General features: G+C 43.3%; 1 protein-coding gene across 3 annotated transcripts in view; it reads left to right on the top strand.

Annotated features, from left to right (window-relative positions):
- The first annotated feature begins 16770 nt into the window (after window positions 1-16770).
- Tasor (transcription activation suppressor) overlaps window positions 16771-24818 on the top strand; it is a 52906-nt gene continuing 44858 nt past the window's right edge. For all 3 annotated transcript variants that reach the window (XM_041662315.1, XM_041662314.1, XM_041662316.1), the window contains exon 1: window positions 16771-17317. In XM_041662315.1, the coding sequence (XP_041518249.1) occupies window positions 17005-17317 (313 nt within the window). In that variant the 5' untranslated portion in view covers window positions 16771-17004. The remainder of the gene's footprint in view (window positions 17318-24818) is intronic.

Raw genomic sequence — 24818 nt, 5'->3', positions numbered from 1 at the left:
TTGAATGTCCTAAGTCATCTTTACCTAGTTTTTGTTTTCTTTTGTTTTTCTGTTTCTTTTTTTACAAGAGTGTCTTTGCCTGTTTTGTTTTCCATGGGGTTTCTTTCATAATCTATGCTGTCCTGGAACTAGCTCTGTAGACCAGGCTGGTCTCGAACTCACAGAGATCCGCCTGCCTCTGCCTCCCGGTGCTGGGATTAAAGGTGTACATTTCCAGGCTTGCAATGGTGTTTTAACTGGTTTTGTTGCTTTCATTCCACCTAGAACGCACCTTGGGGGGGGGGGGAAGAGCACAAATGATATAAAAGGCATCTGGGACCAGGTGAGTGTGTGTGTGTGTGTGTGTGTGTGTGTGTGTGTGTGTGTGTGTGGTTTACCATGGGTGATTGTGGGCTAGAACCCATGTTGGTATCTCTACTTGGCAGTCCTTTAGCATGGTCCACACCTGTCACTTCCTCCTCATTGTGGAGGAAGGCCATTAACTTACCTAGTCTCCTCTGTAGAATGGCCTTAGCGCTCCCCTTTGCTTGAGTGTATCTGTGAGCAGAAACTGTATCCTGTGTTTTGCTTCCTGTGTCTTGGCAAACACAAATTGCTCAATAACTGATTGCTAAATTGTCGAGTGAGCGTAGTTAAGTGGATGATAGCTCTAAATGACTCAAATCGCTGGAATTCGCAGGTGTGTGGTAAGTACCATTAGAGCATCCACATCCGTGTGCACCCCCAGTCCTCCCCTACAGGGAGAAGAAGCTGTGGGTGGTGGAGCCTGGTGCTGACACGCTGCCGCACTCCACTTGGAAGGGAGGAGACAGATGTCTGAGTCTGTTCAGACCATTGCGGCAGGATACCACTAAATGGTTTATATAAATAACGGAATTTTTTGCTTTCTTTGACAATTTCACACATGTATATAATACATTCTGATTCACCCCACTCTTATCTCCCTCCTGTCCCTATCAATACCTCTCCTACTCCCTTTCCCACATTTATAACTTCTTGTTTTATGACCTACTGAATATAACTGAGGCCGTGCTGTGGCCACTGGTTGGGACCATCTACCGAGGCCTGTTGGAGTCAACCGAAAGCAATGGTTTTCTCTTTCCATGAATCTACCAGTAGCAAGGAGTTCAGCAGTGCTGGGTAGGTTCCCCTTGAGCCCCTTCTGTCTCAGGGGCTCACTAGGGATGGGCCCAGTCTTGTGTAGGTTCAGTGGAGGGCCTGGGATTCCGTGACTGCAGCAGCCATGTCTTGCCGAGAAGACAGTGCTTCACAGCTCTTCTTCCTGTCTTCTGACTCTGCGTTCTTTTTTTTTTTAAGATTTATTTATTTATTATGTATACAACATCCCTTCCATGTATGCTTGTATGCCAGAAGAGGGCACCAGATCTCAGTACAGATGGTTGTGAGCCACCATGTGGTTGCTGGGAATTGAACTCAGGACCTCTGGAAGAGCAGTCAATGCTCTTAACCTCTGAGCCATCTCTCCAGCCCCTGGCTCTGCATTCTTTCTGTCTCCCACAGTTTCCCTTATGCTTTATAGGAGGCAGAAATGGCTTGTTTAGTGCTAAGTGTTCACCTGTCATTTTATTCCCAATGCCTGTGCAGCCGTGTGCCTCTGTATTTATTACTGGAAAGGAAGCCCTCTCTGATTAAGGCTGAGAATAGCATGTGTCTATGGGTATAAACACAAATATTTAGAGGCAGTTTGACAGTTTGTCATTTTGGCTAAAAAAAAAAACAAAAACAAAAACAGTATTCAGCTCCTCCCTAGAGCTTATAACCTTCTACACCATGAGTTTTGAGCAGGTTTACATTACCAGGCAGGATTCCCTGTACTGGAGTGGGCCTCAAAACCAGTAGAAGAACTGTTGATCACACCCATAACAGTAATGCCACAGGTGTGAACATCTTGACTTACAGGTTGATCTCATAGTTAATATGGCTCATGACTCAGTACAATCACTGAGGCCTCTGCCGCACCTACTATAAAAGCTAGCTGACATGAAGGAGAACACCCAAGCTAGCTCCAGTTTGAAATTTATCTTTCACTACTTTGTTGTTTTTGGGGGACAGGATTTCTCTGTGCAACTCTTGACGGTCACCAGATTCACAGTGTAGACCAGGCTGGCCTTAAACTCACCCACCCGCCTCTGGCTCCCAAGTGCTGGGATTAAAGGCGTGTGCTGCCACCACTGCCACCACCCAACTAAATCTTTCACTGTTCTTGTGATCGGAGAGTCCAAGATCGAGGTGTTGGGGGATTGGCGAGGAAGAATTTCCTGGTTTGTAGACAGCATCTTCTCACTGTGTCTTTCCATGGTTGGAAGGAAGATAGCTCTGGGGTCCCTTCTTTGGTTTAAAGATTTGTTTATTTTTATTTTATGTGTAGGAATGTTTTGCCTGCATGCGTGTTTGTTCACTGTGTATGCAGTACTAGCAGAGGCCAGAAGAGGGCATTGGATCCTCGGGAACTGGAGTTGCATGTGGTTGTAAATTGCCATGTGGGTGCTGGAAACTTAACTCTCTTCCTCTGGAAGAGCAGCTAGTGCTCCCAACTGCTGACCCATCTTTTCGGCCTCTCTGGGGGTCCTTTGGATAACAGTTGTATTCTCCTTTGCAAGGGCTTCCCTCTCATGGCCTGATCACCCCATCTTAGTTATTGTTCTATTTCTATGATGAAATACCATGACCAAGATCACTTACTTGGAAGTCACTTATGGCTGGGCAGTGGTGGCATATGCCTTTAATCCCAGCACTTGGGAGGCAGAGGCAGGCAGATCTCTGTGAGTTCAAGGCCAGCCTGGTCTACAAGAGCTAGTTCCAGGACAGCTAGGACTGTTACACAGAGAATCCCTGTCTCAAAAAAACCAATAAATTAACAAATGAACAAACCAATTAATTAAGTGGAAGCCATTTAATTAGGGACTTGCTTACAGATGCTGAGGGTTAATCCATGACTATCATGGCAGGCAGGCGTGATACTGGTGTGGTAACTGAGTGCTTACATCTAATCTGCAAGATGCGGGCAGAGAGAGACTGGGCCTGCCTGGTCTTTTTACACTTCAAAGCCCATCCCCAGTGAAGTACCTCTTCCAACAAGGCCACACCTCCTAATCTTTCTCAAACAGTTCCATTAACTTGGACCAATAATTCAAATTTATGAGCCTATAGGAGTCATTCTCATTCAAACAACCACAGCTCCCAAAGCTTCCACCTCCAAATGTCATAACACCAGAGATTAAGTTTCAACATATGAATTCTGAGGAAACATAAACATTCAGTGTTTGTCATTAGAAGAATGAAATTTTTCTTGAACCATTTCTGAAGCTTAACTATTTAAGTGGCCTTGTGGGCTGGTTAGGTTTTTGTCAACTTGACACAATCTACAGTCATACGTAAGGAGGACACCCCAATTCAGAAACTGAATCCAGAAGATTGAGGTGTAAGCAGACAAGCCTGTAGGACACTTTCTTAATTAGTGATTGATGGGGAAGGCCCAGCCCACTGTGGGCAATATCATTCCTGGGCTGGTGGTCCTGGGTTCTCTGAACAGGCCGAACAAATCATGAGGAGCAAGTCAATAAGCAGCATCCCTCCATGGCCTCCACATCAATTTCTGATGTACTTTCTGTATATAGGTGTTTCGTCTGCGTGTACATTTGCACACTGAAGACAGGGACTACATTTATAGATGGTTGCGAGTCACACAATGTGGTTGCTGGGAATTGAACTCAGGACCTCTGCAAGAGCAGCCAGTGCTCTTAACCTCCGAGCCATCCCCCCAGCCCCTCATTGAGAGTTACTTACAGGAACGCGATGACTCAAAGACAGCTGCATCATGGGAAAGCGTACCCCTGCACGGATAAGAACTCAGGAAAGCCACATTCCTTAAATTCTCTGCCTGATCTGCAGAGGCAGCCCCTTTGTGGTTTCCTGTCTGAGCAATTGCTCATTGCTTGTATGGCGTCAGGGAGGGCTTGTGAGTTCTGTAAGATGTCTGAACTTCCTGAGTCTTGGAGCTTTTTTCCTCCCAAGAGGAGATAATGTTTCAGTTCAGAGGAACGAGCTGGACAAGAAGCAGGAAGAGAGTGGGGCAGCGCTTTGAGTCTAAGCGGCACCTTTAGCAGGAATGTGAGCAAGCATCTAAGGAAGGATAGGTTTTGTGTGGTCCTAATGCCAATTTTTTTTTTTGCGGGGGGTTTCGAGACAGGGTTTCTCTGTGGTTTTGGAGCCTGTCCTGGAACTAGCTCTTATAGACCAGGCTGGTCTCGAACTCACAGAGATCCGCCTGCCCCTGCCTCCCAAGTGCTGGGATTAAAGGCGTGCACCACCACCGTCCGGCTTCTAATGCCGATTTTAATGTGTGAATAGTATTTTCTATTTATTTATTTTTAGCTTTCTCTACACAAAGCAAAACTGATTCTTTAAGCATTGTTATCATGTATCTCATCCCCAGAGAAACTCAGACTCTCTTGAGAATGAATGAATCACTAGAGGGCACTAACCACAAATAGAATTCCTCTCGGTAAGTAACTGAAAACTGCATTTCCCTCAATTAGAGAAATGTCTGGTGTTATGTTTCTATAATTTATATAAATTGAAACCACAGATTGATCCATCATCTGGTTTAAATCTCACTAGTTCCCCAAAGACTTCTTAGAAGAAAATTTATCATAATTAATTAACTAATTTTCAGAACTTTTGGGAATACTAAAACTTGATGTGGACTATCTAGCTACAAGTTTTTGTTTGTTTGGTTTTTGGTGGTTTTTTTTTTTTTTTTTTGGTTTTTGGAGACAGGGTTTCTCTGTGGCTTTGGAGCCTGTCCTGGAACTCACTATGTAGACTAGGCTGGCTTCAAACTCAGAGATCCACCTGCCTCTGTCTCCCAAGTGCTGGGATTAAAGGCATGTGCCACCACCACCTGGCTTGTTTGTTTGTTTTTTAATCTCCTTTTTAAACCAAGGCTTTTATATTATACTGAGTGAAAAATAAACAGCTTATTTTTTCCCCCTTGGGAATATTTTGTTAGGAGACATTTGAAAACCAGATAGCCTGGGCTGAGGACGTAGAGGCCCTAGGTTTGGTAACCCAGCACTGCATAACCTGGGCCTGGAAACATACATCTGTCATCCCAACACTACAACCTGGGCCCGGTGACACATGCCTGTAATCCCAGCACCATGACCTGGGCCTGGTGACACATGCCTGTAATCCCAGCACTTAAGAGGAGGTACAGGCAGGTACATCAGAAGTTTAAGGTCATTTTTGAATACATAACAACTTTGAGACTCTAGCTCAGAAAGCAAGACAAAATAATTTTGTTTTAAAAAGTTGAAATGGAATATTTATTTGTTTATTTAGAGACAGGCTTTTTCTGTGTAGAACTGGCTTCTGGAACTTGCCCTGTAGACTAGGCTGGCCTTGAACTCAGAGATTCCTTCTGTCTCCGCTCCCAGGGTGTGTGCTACCACTGCCTGGTTTAGGAACGTGATAGTTTAATTCTTTTTCTTTGTCATCTTCCTCTTTCTCTTCCCCTCCCTTTACCTTGGAATTATTTTGAAGAAAAAAAAAAGATCTGGAATGTTTTATTTGTTAGTTCACTGAATTTATGCTTCATGGTATGTACTTATTTGGGTGTTTTTGAAACAGGACTTCACTCTATAGCTCAAGCTTGGTTGGAACTCAAAGTCATCCTTCTGTTTTAGCTGCCTGAGAATTGACGTTATTATAGTGTAAACTACCACACCTAGTCATATGCATTTTTTTTTTTTTTTTTTTTTTTTTTTTTTTTTTTGCGGCAGGGTTTTCTCCACTGCAGCCCTGGCTGTCCTAGAACTTGCTGTAGACCAGGCTGGCCTTGGCCTCCTGAGTACTGGGATTAAAGGCATGCACCACCATGTCTGGCTGGTTCGTAGACTTTTTAAAATGAAGGTTAATGTTAACTAACTTTAGCAAAAATTACGACTATGTGGTAATCAAAAGAGAATGAGCACAGTAATGGCAGTGCACACCTGTAGTCTCAATACTTCAAAAGGTGAGGCATGATTTGCTAACCTGAGCTACATCAGAGGACCCTAAGTGGAAAAAAAAGCACAAACAAACAACGCAAACAATTATACAACAGCAAAAATAGATGAAGGAGACTTGATTGGCATTCTTGCAGATGGTGTAGCTGGTTTAAATGACCTACGCTTTGTCTTATTATCATGTTTGCTTTACATCACTACCGTATTTGTAGAACAGAGTGGGTTTTTTTTTTAATTTTATTTTTTTTGGGGGGGGTGTAGAAAAATTTTATTGTTACCTCTGTGTAGTCAACACAAATTTAAGCAGTAGTTGCAAATCAAATATCTTCCTGCATAATATACCCAAAAAGGTGTATTAATTTTTTTCTTTAAAAAAAAACCAGTTTGATGTGTCTAATTAAAGAGTGTGTAATGTGTACAGCACCCAGTTCAGCAGTTTAGATGTCCCCTCACTAACAGGCATTTACATAGCTGTCACCAGTGGTTCAGAATTGGGAAATGCAGGGCATTCCCCAGAGAAGACTGCCCACACGTGGCTCCAAGCCAACAGAAAGTCTCTATTAGGCTACACTGGGAACAGGGTAGCCCTGAGCCTTTCTCAGGGCAAGCTTCTAAGCACAAAAACCATGTTCTGGGTTGACACACTTCAGTTAACAAGAACAGTTAGCCAGAAGCAGAACTGCAGAAGCTAAAAAACGAGGTGAGTAGATTTCAATACTTTCCCAGGACTGTATGGACTTTGATGGATGAGGTCTTTGTTTTCATTTTTGGCAGGTGGTGCTGTCTACGTGCTGAATTTTTACAGCCTGAATCCATTTCCATCATGAAGTCATCTGTGCTAAGTGAGGTCTGGGGGCCTTGTTACGGTAACCATCACTACATCTCTCTCTCTTTCTCTCTTTCTCCCCCTCCTTCTCTCTCTTTCATCTATATCTATCTATCTATCTATCTATCTATCTTCTATCTATCTCTCTACTTATCATGCATGAGCTGACGTAAAAAGTACAGGCTGGCTGGGAGGTGGTGGCGCACATCTTTAATCCCAGCACTTGGGAACCAGAGAGAGGTGGATCTTTGTGAGTTTGGGGTCAGCTGGGTCTACAGAGCTAGTTCCAGGACAGCTGAGGCTCCACAGAGAAACCCTGTCTTGAAGAAAAAAAAAAAGAAAGAAAAGAAAGAAAGAAAAAAGAAAGAAAGAAAGAAAGAAGTACAGGCTGACCTTGAACTTACTGGTCCTCTTGCCTCAGAGTACAGACAGTAGCACTGGGTTCCTCTCTTACAATTAATGTGAGAAGACTTTCATTGCTTCCCCCATCTCCATGCCTCTAGGCACTCTTTGTGACTAGCTTCTTTCATTTAGGATACTGTTTCTACGTGTGTAGCAGCATTTATCAGCACTTTATATATATATTTTTAAATATTTATTTATTTATTTATTATGTATACAATATTCTTTCTGCGTGTATGCCTGAAGGCCAGAAGAGGGCACCAGACCTCATTACAGATGGTTGTGAGCCACCATGCGGCTGCTGGGAATTGAACTCAGGACCTTTGGAAGAGCAGGCAATGCTCTTAACCGCTGAGCTATCTCTCCAGCCCCCCACTTTATATTTTTTATGGCCAGATAATATCCATATTATAGTTAGACTATACTTTGTTCATCTAGTCATTCATAAGTTGATGGAGGCTTTCCAATGTTCTTTTAAAACCAGTGCTTTATTGCATTTATTGTGTAGACAAGGTCATGCCAAATGCCCTTTACTGCTAGGTTTTTGTGAACTGGAGAGGACTCGTGAAGATTAAAGTAAGCCCCAGTACCTTTTGGGTACTATGAACCTCCAAATAATGAAGCTCTAACCTGAATCTGGTAAACAAAGTCTGGCTCACAATTCAGTAGTTAGACAAAGAAACCAGATGATGCTGTCCAGAAATCATCTACAAATCTGCAAGAAATAGTATTAAAAAAAAAAGTAAAAATGAAGATGCTTATGCCGGAGACCTGCTTTAGTGGGTGGTTCAGGTACCAAAGAGGATGAGAAGAGGTAGTCAGTGAGGGGATGGGTGGACGGATGAACACCATCTGAGGGTGATCATGCTGGCTGCCAGCAATTGAAAAGACTACACCTTTTATATTCTATAGTTGCATGTAGGATTAAATGGGAGACAAGAGTCACATGAGCTGGGGTGTGGCTTGATATCAGGGGTTTTGTAGGAGCCAGCCCCAGCCATGACAAGCTAAATATGAACAGATCACCCAAAGGAAGTTCTTTACTTCCAACCATTATCACCTGCCAGAGTAGGACTTAGCCATTGATAAATTTAATGGAGGCCTTAAGTCTTTGAACAAGGCAAACCTCTCTGTTTTTGTTTTCTCAAGACAGGGTTTCTCTGTGTAATCACGGCTGTCCTGGAGCTCACTCTGTAGACCAGGCTGTCCTAGAACTCATTCTGTAGACCAGGCTGTCCTCACAGAGATCCACCTGCCTCTGCCCAACCCCCCACCCCCAGTGCTGGGATTAAAGGCATGCACAATCACTGCCCGGCAAGGTACAGCTCTTAGGAGGCAGAGGCAGAAGGATTGTTTCAAGTTCCAGGCCAGCCTAGGTTATGATAGAGTGAGGCCCTGTATCAAAATAAACAACAAAACAAAACACAAAACAGAAAGTGGAGGAGGGGGAGAGATGGCTCAGTGGGTAAAGACACTTGCTACCAGCCTGAGCTTGTCACCTGGTGGAAGGAGAGACTCTATAGCTGCTAGGTGACCGGCAGTGAAAGGATAGAAAAAAAGAAAGGCAAAGTGGGTACCTTTCGTTGGGCCCTGCTAGGGTACGCCACTGAGCAAACAAGCCACTGGCAACAAGTTTATTGGGGGAGGGGAGGAGGAAAGTGAAAGAGGGCAGGAGAGAGGCAGGCAGACAGACAGACAGGGAAGAAACAAGAGGAAGAAGAGAGGAAAGAGGAGGCAGAGAGAGCGAGCAGGGTGGGCACTTTTTGTTAATTTTTTTTCATTTATTTTACATACTGACCCTAGTTTCCCCTCCCCCATCTCTTCCTGTTCCCTTCCCCCACCTCCCATCTATGCCCCTCCCCAAGCCATTCCTCTTCCGGCTTTATTCAGAAATGGGCAGGCCTCTCATGGGCGTCAACAAAGCACAGCATACCAAGATGAGGCAGGACTAAGCCCCTCCCCTCCATCAAGGCTGGGCAAGGCAACACAGGATGGGGAATAGGTTCCCAAAAGCCAGCTCAAGCGCTAGGGACAAGTCCTGATCCCACTGCTAGGGGTCCCACAAACAAACCAAGCTACATAGCTGTCACCCACATTGCAAAGGACCTAGGTCAGTCTCATGCAGGATCCCTAGCTATCGGTCCAGAGTCTGTGAGCTTCCATGGAGCTCAGGTAAGCTGTCTCTATGGGTACCTGGCAGGCACTTTTAAAGGTTGCACATGTCACATAGTTGACATAGAAAGGCACCTGGCAACAGGTAACTGACTGGGAGGCAGAGGCAGGCTGCTGCAGCGGTGGAAACTTACACTTGGACCACCATACTTGTGAATACACAATAAACAAACAAACAAACAAGCAAATAAATGTGAAAAAAAGGGAAGGAAGAGACAAAGACAGTAGAAAGAAAAAGAAAAATGGGGTAAGTACCTTCCCAACTCCTCAGGATTCCTGTGAAAATCAAATGAGTTATAGCATGTAAAGGACTTAGAAAATACCAGGCAAATTATGATCTTTATATTATTGCTTAAGAATTACATAAAACTAGTAGGTAGGGATGATACCTGTATATTTGATCCTAGGTTAGAAGCCTGGGCCTGGCTTAGCTGGGTAGCGTGCTGATCGGTCTAGACTCTGTTTCTTCAAGTTTTTCTTGGTAGACTTTATGGTGATCTGTTTATTGAAATCCAGTGACTGGCCAGGTGGACTGGTCAATACCTGTAATCTCAGCATCTAGAGGGTAAAGCAGAAGAATCTAGATTTCTGGAAAGCCTGAGCAACTCAGAGACACCCTATCTCAAAAATAACAACACCAAAACCAAAACAAAACCATAAAACAACAGCAAACAGACAAACAACAAACACCACACAAAGATAGCAGCAAGAAAGCACTGATCTTTCTGTTCTTTGTCCTCAAAGAAGGCCTACCCTGTTGACATGTAACAAAATGCATTGTGTGTGTGTGTGTGTGCGCGCATGTGTGCGTGTGTGTGCGTGTGTGTGTGCACATGTGTGTGCATGTATGTGTGCGAGTGTGCAGGCTAGTGGACAACCTTTGCTGCCATTCCTCATTTGCTGTCCGCTTTGTTTTTTGAGATAGGGTCTCTGACTGACTTCACCAAGCTGGCCAGGCTGCCTGGTCATCAAGTTCAATCTATTTCTATTTTCCAACACTGGGATTATAAACTCAGGAAAACATGTCTGCCTTTAAAACAACAACAATAAAACCATGGCTTTTGAGGGACTGAACTCTGGGATTTATGCTTGCAAGGCTGTTTACCCCAGCCCTGAAATCCTCTTCAAGATGTGCACTTCAGTGAGTTTTTGAATACTGTGCAATTATACTATCTATCATCAGTAATTCCAGAACATTTCATCACCAAAAAGAAACCCTGTCTGTGCATGCCTGGCGGTGCTGGCACATGCCTTTAACCCCAGCACTTGGGAGGCAGAGGCAGATGGATCTCTGTGAGTTCGCGGTCAGCCTGGTCTACAGAGTGAGTTCCAGTACAGGACCCACAGTTATAGAGAAACCCTGAATCGAAAAACCAAAACCAAACCAAACCAAACCAACCAACCAAAGCCCTCCTGTACTTATTAGCATCCAGTTCCAACAAACAAACAAAGCCCTCCTGTCTTAGTAGCATCCACTTCCTTATCCTTCCTCTCCTAAACCACCAACCTTCCTCTGCTATGGATTTACCTCTTCTAGGCCTTATTTTTTTGGTTTTTGTTTTGTACATTCTTCATTCTTTTCTCTTCTCTTTCTTTCCTTCTTTCTTTCTTCTTTTTTCTTTCTCTCTCTCTCTCTCTCTCTCTCTCTTTTTTTTTTTTTTTTGGTTTTTCGAGACAGGGTTTCTCTGTGGTTTTGGAGCCTGTCCTGGAACTAGCTCTTGTAGACCAGGCTGGTCTCAAACTCACAGAGATCCGTCTGCCTCTGCCTCCCATCTTTTTCTTTTTGGTTTTTCGAGACAGGGTTTCTCTGTAGCTTTGGAGCCTGTCCTGGAAACCAGGCTGGCTTCACACTCAGAGATTCACTTGTTTCTGACCTACACAGTATTAAACAGGCATTTAGACTAGTTCCAATTCTTTGCTATCACAAGTCTCACTATAATGGATATCCTTGAATATTTATAATACAAATGAGTACATTTTTAGTTTAGATTTCTAGAAGGAAAACTGCTGGGTTTATGCATCAGTAATGCTGTTACTGCTGAGTGATACCACTATGGTGGTATGTGGGTAGCGCTACTGTAGATGTGTTGTCCTGGCTGATCTTGAACTCCTGGCTTCCTATCCCTTTATCTCAGCCCGTGAGTGGACGGTACTATGATTAAACACCACCAAACACGGTTCTTGACCTTCAATGTCAGATGGCACAGCGGAAATGCATGTGCTTTTGGAGGCAAATTAACAAGGTTAGAAACTTGGTTCTGTTGCTTTTATATTAGATAATCACTCAGGTGTGGTGATTTTCTGCAGGTTTTACAGCAGACAGAGGGAAAAAAAAGATGCACTAAAAGACAAGATTGAAACTCAACTCAGCTCAGCCCGATTTTATTGTAACTGGTGTTGATCCAAAACTTCTATCGTCTCGCCCAGATCCTTTTGCTTTAGCCTTATTTAAGCACAACACAATTTTGAAAAAAAGTATTCAGATAACAATTAACTCAGCCCCACATGTTTACACTGAGATTCCTTACATAGCACACCTGGCTTCTTTCACAAGAATGGGTACTGTTGACTTAGAGATAGTGCCCAAGATTTAGGGAGCTTGACTGAGATAAACATAATGCCTGTGGGTGTCAGGATCACCTGGCCTGAGATAACATGGAAGTCATGCAGGCTGTTGTAAAGCCCAAACAGCATCACTCATAAGAGTGGATTTTATGATCTAAAAGCAATGCTCAAGAATTACAGGAAAAGGTCTTGGATCAATAAAAACATAAACTCTGGGAGCTAAGAGCAGAGCCTATCTTGTCAGACAGCAAAGGATCATCAGGTTGTAAAACCTCACTCGGTCTTAGTTTGTTCCTTTCTACCACAAAGATAACAGTGTCTTCTGTAAGGTTTAATCAGAAGGTATACTGATACCCTCAGAATGGTGCCTCAGAAGTCTTCCTTCTCCACGACCTCTTCATGTTCTTTTGTTAAATGCTAAACCACACCCTCATGTATTAGTTCTTGTTACTCGATTGCAGTGTGATCTTGAGTCATTATAGTTCCCCCCCTTTTCCTTTGTATTTTGTTTTTGAGACATGGTTTCTTTGTGTAGCTTTGGAGTCTGTCCTGGAACTTACTCTATAGACCAGGATGACTTTGAACTCACAGAGATCTGCCTGCCTCTGTCTTCCCAGTGCTGAGATTAAAGGCATGCACCACCATTACCCATAGTTTCCCCTTTTTAAAACAAGCTGGGTGTGGGGCTGTACTGCTGTGATTGTAGCCAGGGAAGGCTGAGAAAGGAGTTCCATCGTGGGCTACAGAGTGAGTTCAGCAGAGCACTGGCCTACTGTGAATGGAGCCCTGGGTGACATCCCAAGCAATGGATAAACTGGGTGCGGTTCAATCCCTTGTACCACAGGAACTAGACATACACTGTATGTAATGATGTACTAAATTCTGCTTGATTTGTCTCATATATCTGTGTATGTACATACATATATGAGGGGGGAGGAGGAGAGAGACACGTGAAAGCAGGGAAGACTATTCTACAGAAGAAAGGAAGAAAACTGGGAAGATGTGGAAAGAAGAAGCAGAGGAGGGTAGTGGGTGGAAATATGAGATATATATATATATGTATATATGAAAATATAACAAAACTCATTATTTTATTCATGAACTAGAAAAATTAATTAATGAGAATGTATAGTTGAACTAGATACATACGTCTCTAAGTTTACAAAGACAATTGTGGTCCCAATGTTTAATTTTTCACTGCTTAGTATTGTTCTTTAGTGTTCTTGCATTTCTGCTTTCCCATTTCTGATGGGTGGAGACGACAGAGATTTTTCCTTTTGACTTGTGCTAGCTCTGACTTCAGAACTACATGCTTCTGTGGCAGTACCCCTCTCCCATATATCTACACACACGCATGCACGCATGTGTATACAAATATAAACCTGTAGGAGGATATTTTTTTGTATCTTGCTACGGCTTTTCTCAAGTTTAGCAAATTTCTGTTCCCTTTCTGCTCCTCCTGGAGGGGACTACTTATCCAATCTTTACGTCTCAGCCTAGCAATCCCTATAGATAGTAGAATTAGATGATACACTCCACTCACCACTGAGCTGTCAATTTGACAAAAGTAACTATGTCTGTTTGCTTGCTCCAGAGTCATATCCTTGATCCCTTACAGTGCTGGGCATAAGCAATTGATAAATATTTCTTGGTTTTGTTTTTGGTTTCTGAGACAGGGTTTCACTGTAGCCTTGACGCCTGACCAGGCTGGCCTCGAACTCACAGAGATCCGTCTGCCTCTGCCTCCTGAGGGCATGTGCCACCACTGCCCAGCAAAAATTATTTCTTTTATATGCATTGATGCTTTGCCTGCATGCATGTCTTTGTGAGGGTGTCAGATCCCCTGGAACAGGCTTTACAGTCTTGAGCTGCCGTGTAGGTGCTGGGAATTAAGCCTATGTCTTCAGGAAGAGCAGTCAGTGCTCTTACCTGCTGAGCCATCTCTCCAGCCTGAGAAATATTTCTAATATTGATCGTTAGTACCTTTATGCAGTGGAATTTAAAGTCACTATCCATTTTACTTATTTTCAGATGGGTGTTACACTTACCTGTAATCAGCATTAAGGAGTTGGAGGCAGAATTAGCAATTGCAGGACAGCTTGTTGAACATGAAACCCTAGCACAAAACAAAATTAAAGGGCACATTATATTTTAGAGCTTCCCAATTTAAAAATATAAATTATAACCCTGAGTTCACCGATTTTCTAAAATAAGTGTTGGCTTGGGCTAGAATAATACTTCACTGGTCTTAGTTTTAAGAATTCTTTTCCATCAAACTCTGGTTGTCGATATCGTCTCCTTCCAAAGAAAGAAAGCTGGCTTTTGCTGAGGAGATTATTAAATGAGACCACCAGTAAGATCTCATTTAATAATTTTTTTTTTTTCGAGAGAGTTTCTCTGTAGCTTTGGAGCCTGTCCTGGAACTAGCTCTTGTAGATTAGGCTGGCCTCGAACTCACAGAGATCCACCTGCCTCTGCCTTCCGAGTACTGGGATTAAAGGCATGTGCCACCACTGCCTGGCCCCCACTTAACTTTTAACTTGATAAAAGCAAACATTTGGGAAAAAGAAAGTTACTATATAAGGATTGCAAGGTCTGAGTTTTTGATCTTCTCTCACATTAGGGAAAGCAGGCCTTTTCCTTAGATGTATCTACCTCTATCTGTCTGTCTGTCTATCTATGTATCTATTTTTGTGGTATTTCCTGAATGCTAGTGGCAAACTCAATCCCTAGCATTGGGCTACATTCTCAGCCCTCTTATGTTTTATTTTATTTGATACAGCGTTCTTCTATGTATCCAAAAATGACCTAAACTTGTATAGATCCTCTTGCCACTCCCTGTCTCCTGAGTGCTGTGGATAGGTGTGTGTCACCAAGCTCATCTTCTCCCATTAGACTTATTGTAAAAAGATACTTTACAATAATGTACGAGTTTTCCTAAACCTAGCCCTTATTCTATCACCATTTAAAAAAAGCTTTAAAGTGTGTTTTCACCTTAGCCTCCAGCTCCCTAGGTAGCCCAGGATGACCTTAAATTTCTCTCTTGTTATCTCCCCAGAGCTGTCACCTGAGCCCAGTTCATGAGATGCTGGAGATCAAATCCAGGGCTTCACATATGCTAGACAAGTAGATCCGGCTGAATTAAATTCCCAACACCTATGTTCTGTTCACTAATAATTGACTTACACACATATTCTTTGATTGGCTGATTCACATTGCAACCTGCCCCCCACCTGTGGATGTCAAAAGAGGGGGGCTTATCCCAGCTTGTTTGTAGCTCTTGGAACTGAAGGCAGAGCTGCGTGAAAATTGGGTCTTAACTAGTGCGGTGTCTAAGTAGTTGGGTGAAATGAGACCTGTTTTTTGTTTGTTTTCTGTTTTTCTTTTCTTTTCTTTTTTTTTTGGTTTTTCGAGACAGGGTTTCTCCGTGGCTTTGGAGCCTGTCCTGGAACTAGCTCTGTAGACCAGGCTGGTCTCGAACTCACAGAGATCCACCTGACTCTGCCTCCCGAGTGCTGGAATTAAAGGAGTGCGCCACCATCGCCCAGCTTGTTTTTGGTTTTTCGAAACAGGGTTTCTCTGTAGCTTTGGAGTCTGTCCTGGTCTTTTAGACCAGGTTGGTCTTGAACTCACAAGGATCCGCTTGCCTCTGCCTCCCGAGTGCTGGGATTAAAGGTGTGCGCCACCACCGCCCGACCGAGACCTGGTTTTATATTGTTGACTTTTGTCACCTCAATTTGTCCAAATTGCAACATTTAAATTGTACAGAAGCGTTTCCTTGGTATCTCTTGTGAAAATGATTTGGAGTTAATATAGGTTCAACTGATTTGACTATTACCTAGCATAAAGAAAGTACGGCTTATTTACTGTATTGATGGTAATGCAGGATGGCTTTGCTAGACTTTCTCTTGGTGCAAACGTGTGTGTGTGTGTGTGTGTGTGTGTGTGTGTGTTTGTGTGTGAACTATAGAGAAAAAAGACAAGGGGGAATATCTAAAAGCCAGCAGCCTTTCTCCCCTTATCATAAGGATGTAAATCATGTGGAAGGATCCCTAGTACTGAGTGTTTGCTTACATCATGCTAGGGACTGGGAGGACCGCTCCACACGATCTCCTGGAAGGCAGATGGTCTGGAGGGAAACCACCCTGCTTTAGCCTATCCCTGGAGGCCATTTTCTTCTCTGCGCTAATGCGTATTTTATTATTTATCTTATAGACTTTACGTGTGTATGTGTTTTGTCTGATGCAGGACAGAGCACCACAAGTATGCCCGGTGCCCACAGGAGCCAGGGCAGAGCAGGAATCCCATGAAATGGAGTTAATGGCTGGTTGTCAGTAGCCATGTGATTGCTGGGAATCGAACCGTGCGCCTTTGTACGAGCATCCAGTGCTAAACTGAGTCACAAAACCGGGATCAGCCAATTACCGCCCCTTTAGGCTCACAGAACTCAGGAGGCGAGAAAGCGGCCATGCCGGAAAGAGGTCACGCCAAGTGTCCGGAAGACCCCGCTGGGCTGGCCTCCTCCAACGTGGTGAGGACCGCGCCAGGCCTCAGGAACCCACAGCGCGCCGCCCGGCCCAGGCCCTCAGCCCCTCAGCCCGAGGCGACGGCGTCGACGTTCTCGCCGGGCGTGGCGCTTGCCCCTTTTGGCGGGCTCGGCGTCGCGAGGCCCCGCCCCCCCGCAGGTTTCTCCGCATTCGCGAAGGCGGGCTCTGCGTTCCCATTGGCGGAGCGGATCCGCCAAGGCTCCGCCCCCTCCCGGGCCCGACGCGAGCACGTTGGTGGCCGGGGCCGGTGGGGGAAGCCGCCCGGGTCGGGAGCGGCTCTCGGACGGGGGCGAACGGCGCGCTGGGGCCGCCTTGACGTTCGGGAGGCGTCTGTGCGGGCGAGCGCGGCCCCCGAGGGCGGGCAGGGGAGAATCCGGCGGCGGACGAGCCCCGCCGTCTTTTTCCCCCGCGCGCCCGTCGACCTTGTGGGCGGAAGCTTCCCGGAGCTGCTCACGCCCGCGCCATGGCGACTGCTGCCGAGACCGAGGCCTCTTCGACGGACGGGAGCTGGGGAAGCGGCAGCGGCGGAGACGACGAGATGAAGCCAGCGCTTCCGGAGCCGGAGTCCTCGCCACAAGATGGCGGCGGCGGCTTCTTCGCCGCCGCGGAGGTCGGCGGCGGCGCGGGGCCTGAGGAGACCGCCCGGAGCGACTGCCACGAGCAGCCTCAGCACGCTTCCGAGGCGGCCGCGGCCGCTGTCCCCAAAGGCGCCGAAGAGCCCGAAAGGCCCGTTAGGCGGAGTTTTCAGATCCCCAGGAAGAGCAGAGAAAAGAAAGGTGGTGCCTCCCCTCCTCCCTGATCCCCGACCCCCCTCTCTCTCTCTCTTCTCCCCCTTCATCTTCTCACTAGGATCTCTCTGTCTCCTCTCCCACACCCACCCGACACACGTAAACACGCACGCCGGTACGAGAGGCGAGGGTGCAAGCCCGCTCCGCCGCTCCCCCTCTCCCCGTGCAAGCTGGAAGGAGCTCAGGTTTGAAGCGCGTCCATAAGGCTGCAGCTCCCGGAGAGGGAAGACGGTGCTCGGCGCCCCTCCTTCCCGACCTCCCGAAGGCGGAGAAGCAGATGTGGCCTCCTAAAGATGCTTCTGAGAAGTCCGCTTGTGGAAGTAGCCGGTGACCGTGGATTCAGAGGCTCTCCCCAAGGCCATTGCATTCTGAGGACAAGTGTTTCTCATTGTGGAAATTCTTCAGCCCTGTGTCTACTTGAAGTGTGCTCAATGCCAGCGTTTTAGGAAATCTCCGTTAGGATATAAGCTCCATGCCCAGTTTTCCATCACACTTCATTTCCATATAGTGTTTTTTTTTTTAAAGGCTTAGATTATGGAGGGGTCTCATGTTTAACTCCAAACTTACTATGGCTTTTGTACTTGAAAAGGATGGGAAGGTAGGTTCTTGGTGCATTAATTGCCCGGTGGAGGAAAATGAGAAGTTCGAGTATGACCAAGAATCTCCAACTTCAGATTTCTACAAAGAATACTCTTAGTTTTTAAAATCAATATAGGAACAGGTACATTAGTTGTTTACTTTTTGAAATCTCAGTGCCATATTGTAAAACTTACAACACTTTTTTTTATTAGAGTAGGTTTTTGGAATTTTCTGGATTTGGTTTAAGTTTTCCCTTGCCTTACTTTGTGTGACAATTCTTTTTTTTTTTTAATGGCTTATTTCCCAAACCTGCGTTCTCCCCTCCCTTGTCTTTTTTCCATTTGGACCTAGGAAGATTTAGGCTTGAAACAGCGCGCACCTGGGTAACCAGCTCTATTTGCACAACTGATATTATAAAAATACAAAGAAAATTCCTTTCTTTTTAGATGACAAAGCCAAGGAAATAGCATGAGAAACGCAGAGGAGGAAGAAATTGACCTTTGCCTACCTAATTTGAGGAATGTTTCTAGAAATATTCTTAAATGAGGTAATATACTTAAGGATGTAGGGCAAGATAGTGAATTTTCTTGGTGTAGTGAAAGTGCATGGTTGTGTTAATCTGAGAAAAGTTGCACCCAATAGTCATTGGAATAGGTTGGAAGTTCTTTCATATAGGATCTGCTTATGAAAGTAGGTTTTTTTTTTTAACATTTTCAACCTATATCAAGCTTTCTTGACATCTTTAGATTTTAAATGACCAAGGATAAGAACAAACCACCTTAAAAACAGAACAGCAAAAAAAAACCCAAAAAAACCAATCGTTTTAGTTGGTTTTAGCCTTAGGATTTGGTTGAAGCATGGCAAGGTGGCATGTGTTTCTTAAATTGCATAAGCCAAATCCAGAAGTTGCTCTGCCTGCACTTGAAAATACTGAAAGTGGCATGGGGAATTAGGGAATATAAACCCTGCTGCTTTCACCGTGGAGTCTGATATATTCCTTAGGGGAAATGCTTCTATTTTCCATTTTGCTTAGGGATAGTTTTATGTTCATCTGTAAGGGAGGCTGTAGTTAAGAAGGCATGATAGACTTTTCATGTTTACTGAAAATAATTCTTAACATAATTGTACACCAGGCTGTAGTTGTTCAAATAGTATATGATAGGGCTAAATCAAAACTTTAAAAAAAAAAAAACCCAACCCCAAAATAGAGGTAGGTTCTTCTTAACTTGTTCAGGCCTTGAGTTTGAAATGCTCCTGCCTAAGCCTCCCTACTAGTGGTGATAGAGATGGAGAGCTTTCTACAACTATTTTACCATCTCGGATTTTATCCTAAATTGGAAGAAGTTAGTCTTGGAATTTCAAATTTTTAGTAGGAAAACATAGTTTATCACTTTAGAATGATTATAAGAGTGTTTCTTTTTCTTTTTGTTCTTCGTTTCGTGACCGGGTCTCTTATGTAGTCCTTGCCGGCCTGGAACTCAGACATGCTTGCCTCTGCCTCCCAGGTGCTGGGATTAAAGGCGAGCACCACCACACCCATGCCTGTTTCTTATTTTTTTCTTAACATCACATAATAGGTTTATAGTGAGCAATAAAAAACAAGTTGTTGGAAGAAAGGAAAAAGTAAACAGTATAGGTATTGGTTTCTTTCCAACATAGTTAACAGGAAGGTTTGAAAATTATGTTTGGTGTACTAGTGGTCGGTCATCTGACTTCCTAGATTAAAATTTTTTACAGATAGGTCCTGAAATTTTCAGCATCAAGTTTTGTTGCATTCATATTCTAGTAGACTTGACTGCTTTCTGGTGAAATTTAAAGTTAGGGTGTTAATTTTAAAAAAATCTTAAAAGTAAACACTACTAAGTATAATTTGTTGACTTTAAAGTTATAACAGAGACAGATCTTGCTGCACAGCCCGTCTGGCATCAAACAGCAGTTCTTTTGCCTCAAGTATCCTAAGTGCTATGATTTCATACCTATAGTGACTTGTCCAGCTCTGAAACATTTACTTGATCTTTCCTTGACCATAATAGTGTCTAAATACGGCCATTTTAGAGGTCTAATACTACTAGCAGGCAATATAATTGATAGCAACTTAATACTTGCTCTAAACTTTGAGTATAATAACATTCTCAAGAATTCTTTGTGGGCAGAGGCAGGCGGATCTCTGTGAGTTCGAGACCAGCCTGGTCTACAAGAGCTAGTTCCAGGACAGGCTCCAAAACCAGAGAAACCCTGTCTCGAAAAACCAAAAAAAAAAAAAAAAGAATTCTTTGTGGTAGGCATTATGTCCATTTTTTGGAAAAAACTGAAGTACTAAGAAATAACTTGTCAATTAGTAAATGGTGAAGATGGAATTTGAACATAATATGTGTAGACTATTTGGAACTTCTCTGTGTAGCGAAGTTATTCTTAATAGCCTAAATTTTATTTTTACTTATTTAGGGAGGCGGGGTTTATTTTGGCTCACAGTTTCAGAGAATAGTCCATCATGTCCTAACAGCAAAAGCCTGGTAGTTGATCACATTCGTACATCCACAGTCAGAGAAAGATGAGAATCCCCTTTACCCACCCCTCTTTGAGGCAGGAGCTCCCTGTGTTAGCTCAGGCTGGCCTCAAACTCACTTGATACTGCTATCTTAGCCTTTTTAGTGTTGAGTTTATGGTTTGTGTTGCTACCAATGGCATATAATCTAGAATTAAAGTTAGCGTTTGATCAGCTGTATGAGAAACCAATGAAATTAGAATAGCTTATATTCAACCTTAGGGAGAATTTGAGATTAAATACTGGGGGGTTGTATGTTCTGAAAAGTTTTTTTTTTATTTATTTTTTTCGAGACAGGGTTTCTCCGTAGCTTTTGGTTCCTGTCCTGTTCCTGCTCATGTAGACCAGGCTGGCCTCGAACTCACAGAGATCCGCCCGCCTCTGCCTCCCGAGTGCTGGGATTAAAGGTGCGCGCCACCACCGCCCGGCCTCTGAAAAGTTTTGTGTTTTAATTTTTCAGAGCAAATAGAGATTTATTAAATTGAGAACGCCCAAGAGGGGGAGGGAGTCCAAGGGATGACTACCTATAGTTTACTGATTTTGATGTGTGGTGTGTATTTATTGGTTGGGCTGTTTTCTGTAGTATAGAAGACCATGAGAATTGCATTGGCCTACATCTGCATTGCCATGTTTTATTCTACATTTAGTATGTCATCAAAAGTAAATTAAAATTAATAATTGAATTTGACAGTAACTCTCTCCAAAGTTCCTAGACTAGTGGTACAATTTCTAAAAAATGTTCATCTTTTGTAACAAAATTTGCAGTGACTATTTTTTTTTCTTTTAAAGACCAGGTTTTAATATAGCTGGATTTACTTCCTGCCTCCAACTCCCTATTTGCATGAATTGGACCTGGCTCTGTAGTTGTCTTTTTGAGTTGTGGTGTTTTAGTAGTTGGATATGGATAACTGGATTTTGAGAAGAATGATTTTCTTTACATAGAAGTAAACCTGAGCAAGAAATTTAATTTGCTGGCTTGTGTTGACTTACGCCAGTGAATTTGTAACTATGTTCATTGAACATTGATGTAGAAATGAAACACATTCTTAAAACATGAATAATTTTTTTTAGATAGAAAAGCCATTTACAAATCAGTTGTGGCCGGGTGGTGGTGGTGCACGCTTTTAATCTCAGCACTTGGGAGGCAGAGGCAGGTGCATCTTTGAGTTCGAGGTCAGCCTGGTCTACAAGAGCTAGTTCCAGGACAGGCACCAAAGCTGCAGAGAAACCTTGTCTCAAAAAACCCAAATAAAACAAAACCCAACCAAACCAAAAAAGAAAAAAAAAAAAAACCCAAATCGGTTGTGAACAAATGGGACACATTGTGTGATAGTAGTTAGGACCAGTAGAAACCTGCCTCAGGCTCATAATCACAGACCACCGTTGGTCACTAGTTGCCTTGCCGATATTTCCTTTTTTTCCATATAGCTCAGGCTGGCTTCCCCTTTTCTTTCTAGATAGGATTTCTCTCTGTGGCCCTGGCTATCCTGGAACTTGGCTCTGTAGACAGACCAGTTTGGCCTCAAACTCAAGAGATCTCTTATGCCTCCAAGTGCTAGAATTGAAGGTATGTACCACCACTGCTGGCAATTTTCAACTTTTTATTAGCATATATTATATACAATAATGGCTTATGGGTTTCATTATATTTTCATACATGTACATAATATCATAATCCCATTACCCTTTTTTGTGTCCCTTTAAACACTTTAAAAATTATATGTGTATTGATATTTTGTATGTCTGCACCATTTGTAGACTGGGTAAGATGCCTGTGCTATGAACAACCCTAAGCCTCTCAACCCCCCCCCCCCCATGTTGAGATGGGTGCTAGCTGGAAAGGGAATTAACAAGTGGAGGGGCTATAAGACCACTGGCTGCTCTTCGAGGACAGTGGTTTAGTTTGGTTCCCAGCACCCATATGGTAGGGGATCTGATGGCAAACACATGGTTTAGAATTATCTCCCACCCCATCAACCATTAACAGTATACATCCTCAGAAAGGAATGGAACGCTAGCATCCCTTCTCTGTCTTGTATAGGTCATGCATAGGTAATCACAAGGGTTGACTTAAATGCCGCCCTTTATTAACTTGTACATTCTCGGTGTCCCTTCTTAACCCAGTGTTGCAAAACCTTGGAAGGAGTAATAGATAGATACCATTTATTCTCTGCTTATAATAGTCACTCATTGCAAAACGACCAGAGCGGACAGAAGCACTCTTCTACGGACTTGCCTCCAGCTTGATGCTCCATCCCAGCCTCCTAAATGCTGGGATTATAGATATATGCCATCACATACATGCACCTGGAATCTTTTCGTGTTGTGGTTTTGGGATGGAACTCATGACTTTTTGCATGCCAGAAAAGTGCTCTACTGAGATACGTTGAAGTCCCTTCCATTGGCTGCTGTAGTTATAATTTATAATTACTTTTAAGTCGAAAAATTAGATTCTGTGTTTTTTTTTAAATATTTATTTATTTATTATGTATACAATATTCTGTCTATATGTCTGCAGGCCAGAAGAGGGCACCAGACCTCATTACAGATGGTTGTGAGCCACCATGTGGTTGCTGGGAATTGAACTCAGGACCTTTGGAAGAGCAGGCAATGCTCTTAACCTCTGAGCCATCTCTCCAGCCCTAGATTCTGTGTTTTGATAGCAGTGTCTCATGTTCCCTAAAGTTTAGCATACATGTATATATAATACAAGGTCATACTGACACAAAATCAATTGGTCAAACTGAGGAAAATGTTCTTTGATTAAAGAACAAAGTTGCTATTCTTTGCTATTGTTTTGTGGGTGTGGCAGAAGGGAAGGAACCCAGGGAAGGCTTCATCTATGCTTGGTAGGCACTTAACTATTGACTTCTATCATTGTCTATCTTAACTTTAAATCTTGAGTTAGTGTCTCATTTAAGATGCTCAAGCTAGTCCTGAAATCACTGTAACCCAGGGTGGCCTAGAGTTTGGTGTCATTGTACTTCAGACCCTGAGTAGTTGAGATTACAGGCCTTGCTGCCAGGCCTAGGTTAAACTTAGATCTTGACTGTGATATTTGTTTTTATTTATTTTTTGAAACAAGGTTATTGCCATGTGGTCTAGGCTGACTAAAAACTCAATTCTGCCTCAGCTGTTTGGGGGTGGGGTGAGGATTGCAATGCTATATCTGGAAATAGTGGTGGTGGCACACGCCTTTAATCCCAGCACTTGGGAGGCAGAGGCAGGTGGATCTCTGTGAGTTCGAGGCCAGCCTGGCCTACAAGAGCAAGTTCCAGGACAGGATCCAAAGAAACACAGAGAAACCATGTCTCAAAGAAATGAAAAGAAAAAAGAAAATTCTAGAATTCTAGCTCTGATTTTGTTTTTTTAACCTGTTTTTTTGAGACATAGTCTAACTATATAGCCCAAGCTGACCTTGAACTCACTATGTATTCCAGGTTGGACTTGTATCATTCTCTTTCCTTCGCCTCTGGATTTACAGTCAATAATGCATTTGGCTCTGGTTCTGATTCTTTATTTATTTATTTATTTATTTTGGTTTTTTGAGACAGGGTTTCTCTGTGGTTTTGGAGATCCACCTGCCTCTGCCTTCCAAGTGCTGGGATTAAAGGCGTGCGCCACCACTGCCCGGTGTCTGGTTCTGATTCTTTAGGTACCTATCTGTTTTTCTCTTATCTGAATTATCTCTAAATGTCTTTCTAGTTGTGTGTTTGGAGGCAAAATACCCATACACTTAAACAAAGGCCTTAAATGGGGTGGAGAACGTGTTAGAAGTCAGTTTCTCTTTTAAAATGTTTATTTCCTGTGTGCATGTTTCTGGTGTGCAAAATAAGGATACAATTAAATTTTTTTTGATCTGATTGGGTAGCTCATAACTACACATAATCTTAGAGCCAGAGAACCTGAATTTGAGTCCCACCTACCTAATTTTCTATTAATTTTGTGGCTTTGGGGTGACCATAACTGTTACCTGTCTCAGGTTAGTTTGTTTTGTTGCTTGTTTCAGTTTTGAGAAAGAGACATATTGTATTGGTGGGGTTTTTCCTTTTTTTTTCTTTTTCTTTTTTTTCAAGACAGGGTTTTTCTTATAACCTGGCTGCCCTGGAACTTGCTCTATAGACCAGTTTGGCCTCAAACTCACTCCTGCCTCTGCCTTCCAAGTGCTGGGATTAAAAGTGTGCACCACCACCGCCCGTGTATTTGTGTTTCGGATCATTGAGATTATGCATATAAAGGTTTCAGTATCTAAAAGTGTTGGTGACCTCCTAGTGATAAGACACAGTAGCTGTCAGAATCCAGGAAGTAGTATATTGGATAGTGACTTTACTAAGTGAAAAGGATGGTTCCAGTTAGATACTTTAA

Source organism: Microtus oregoni, unplaced genomic scaffold (genome assembly GCF_018167655.1).
Source record: "Microtus oregoni isolate MIOR12 unplaced genomic scaffold, Mior012 000013F_ref0000133, whole genome shotgun sequence".
Lineage (NCBI taxonomy): Eukaryota > Metazoa > Chordata > Mammalia > Rodentia > Cricetidae > Microtus > Microtus oregoni.
The sequence above is the reverse complement of the archived record's forward strand: the minus strand, read 5'-3'. Positions and strand labels throughout refer to the sequence as shown.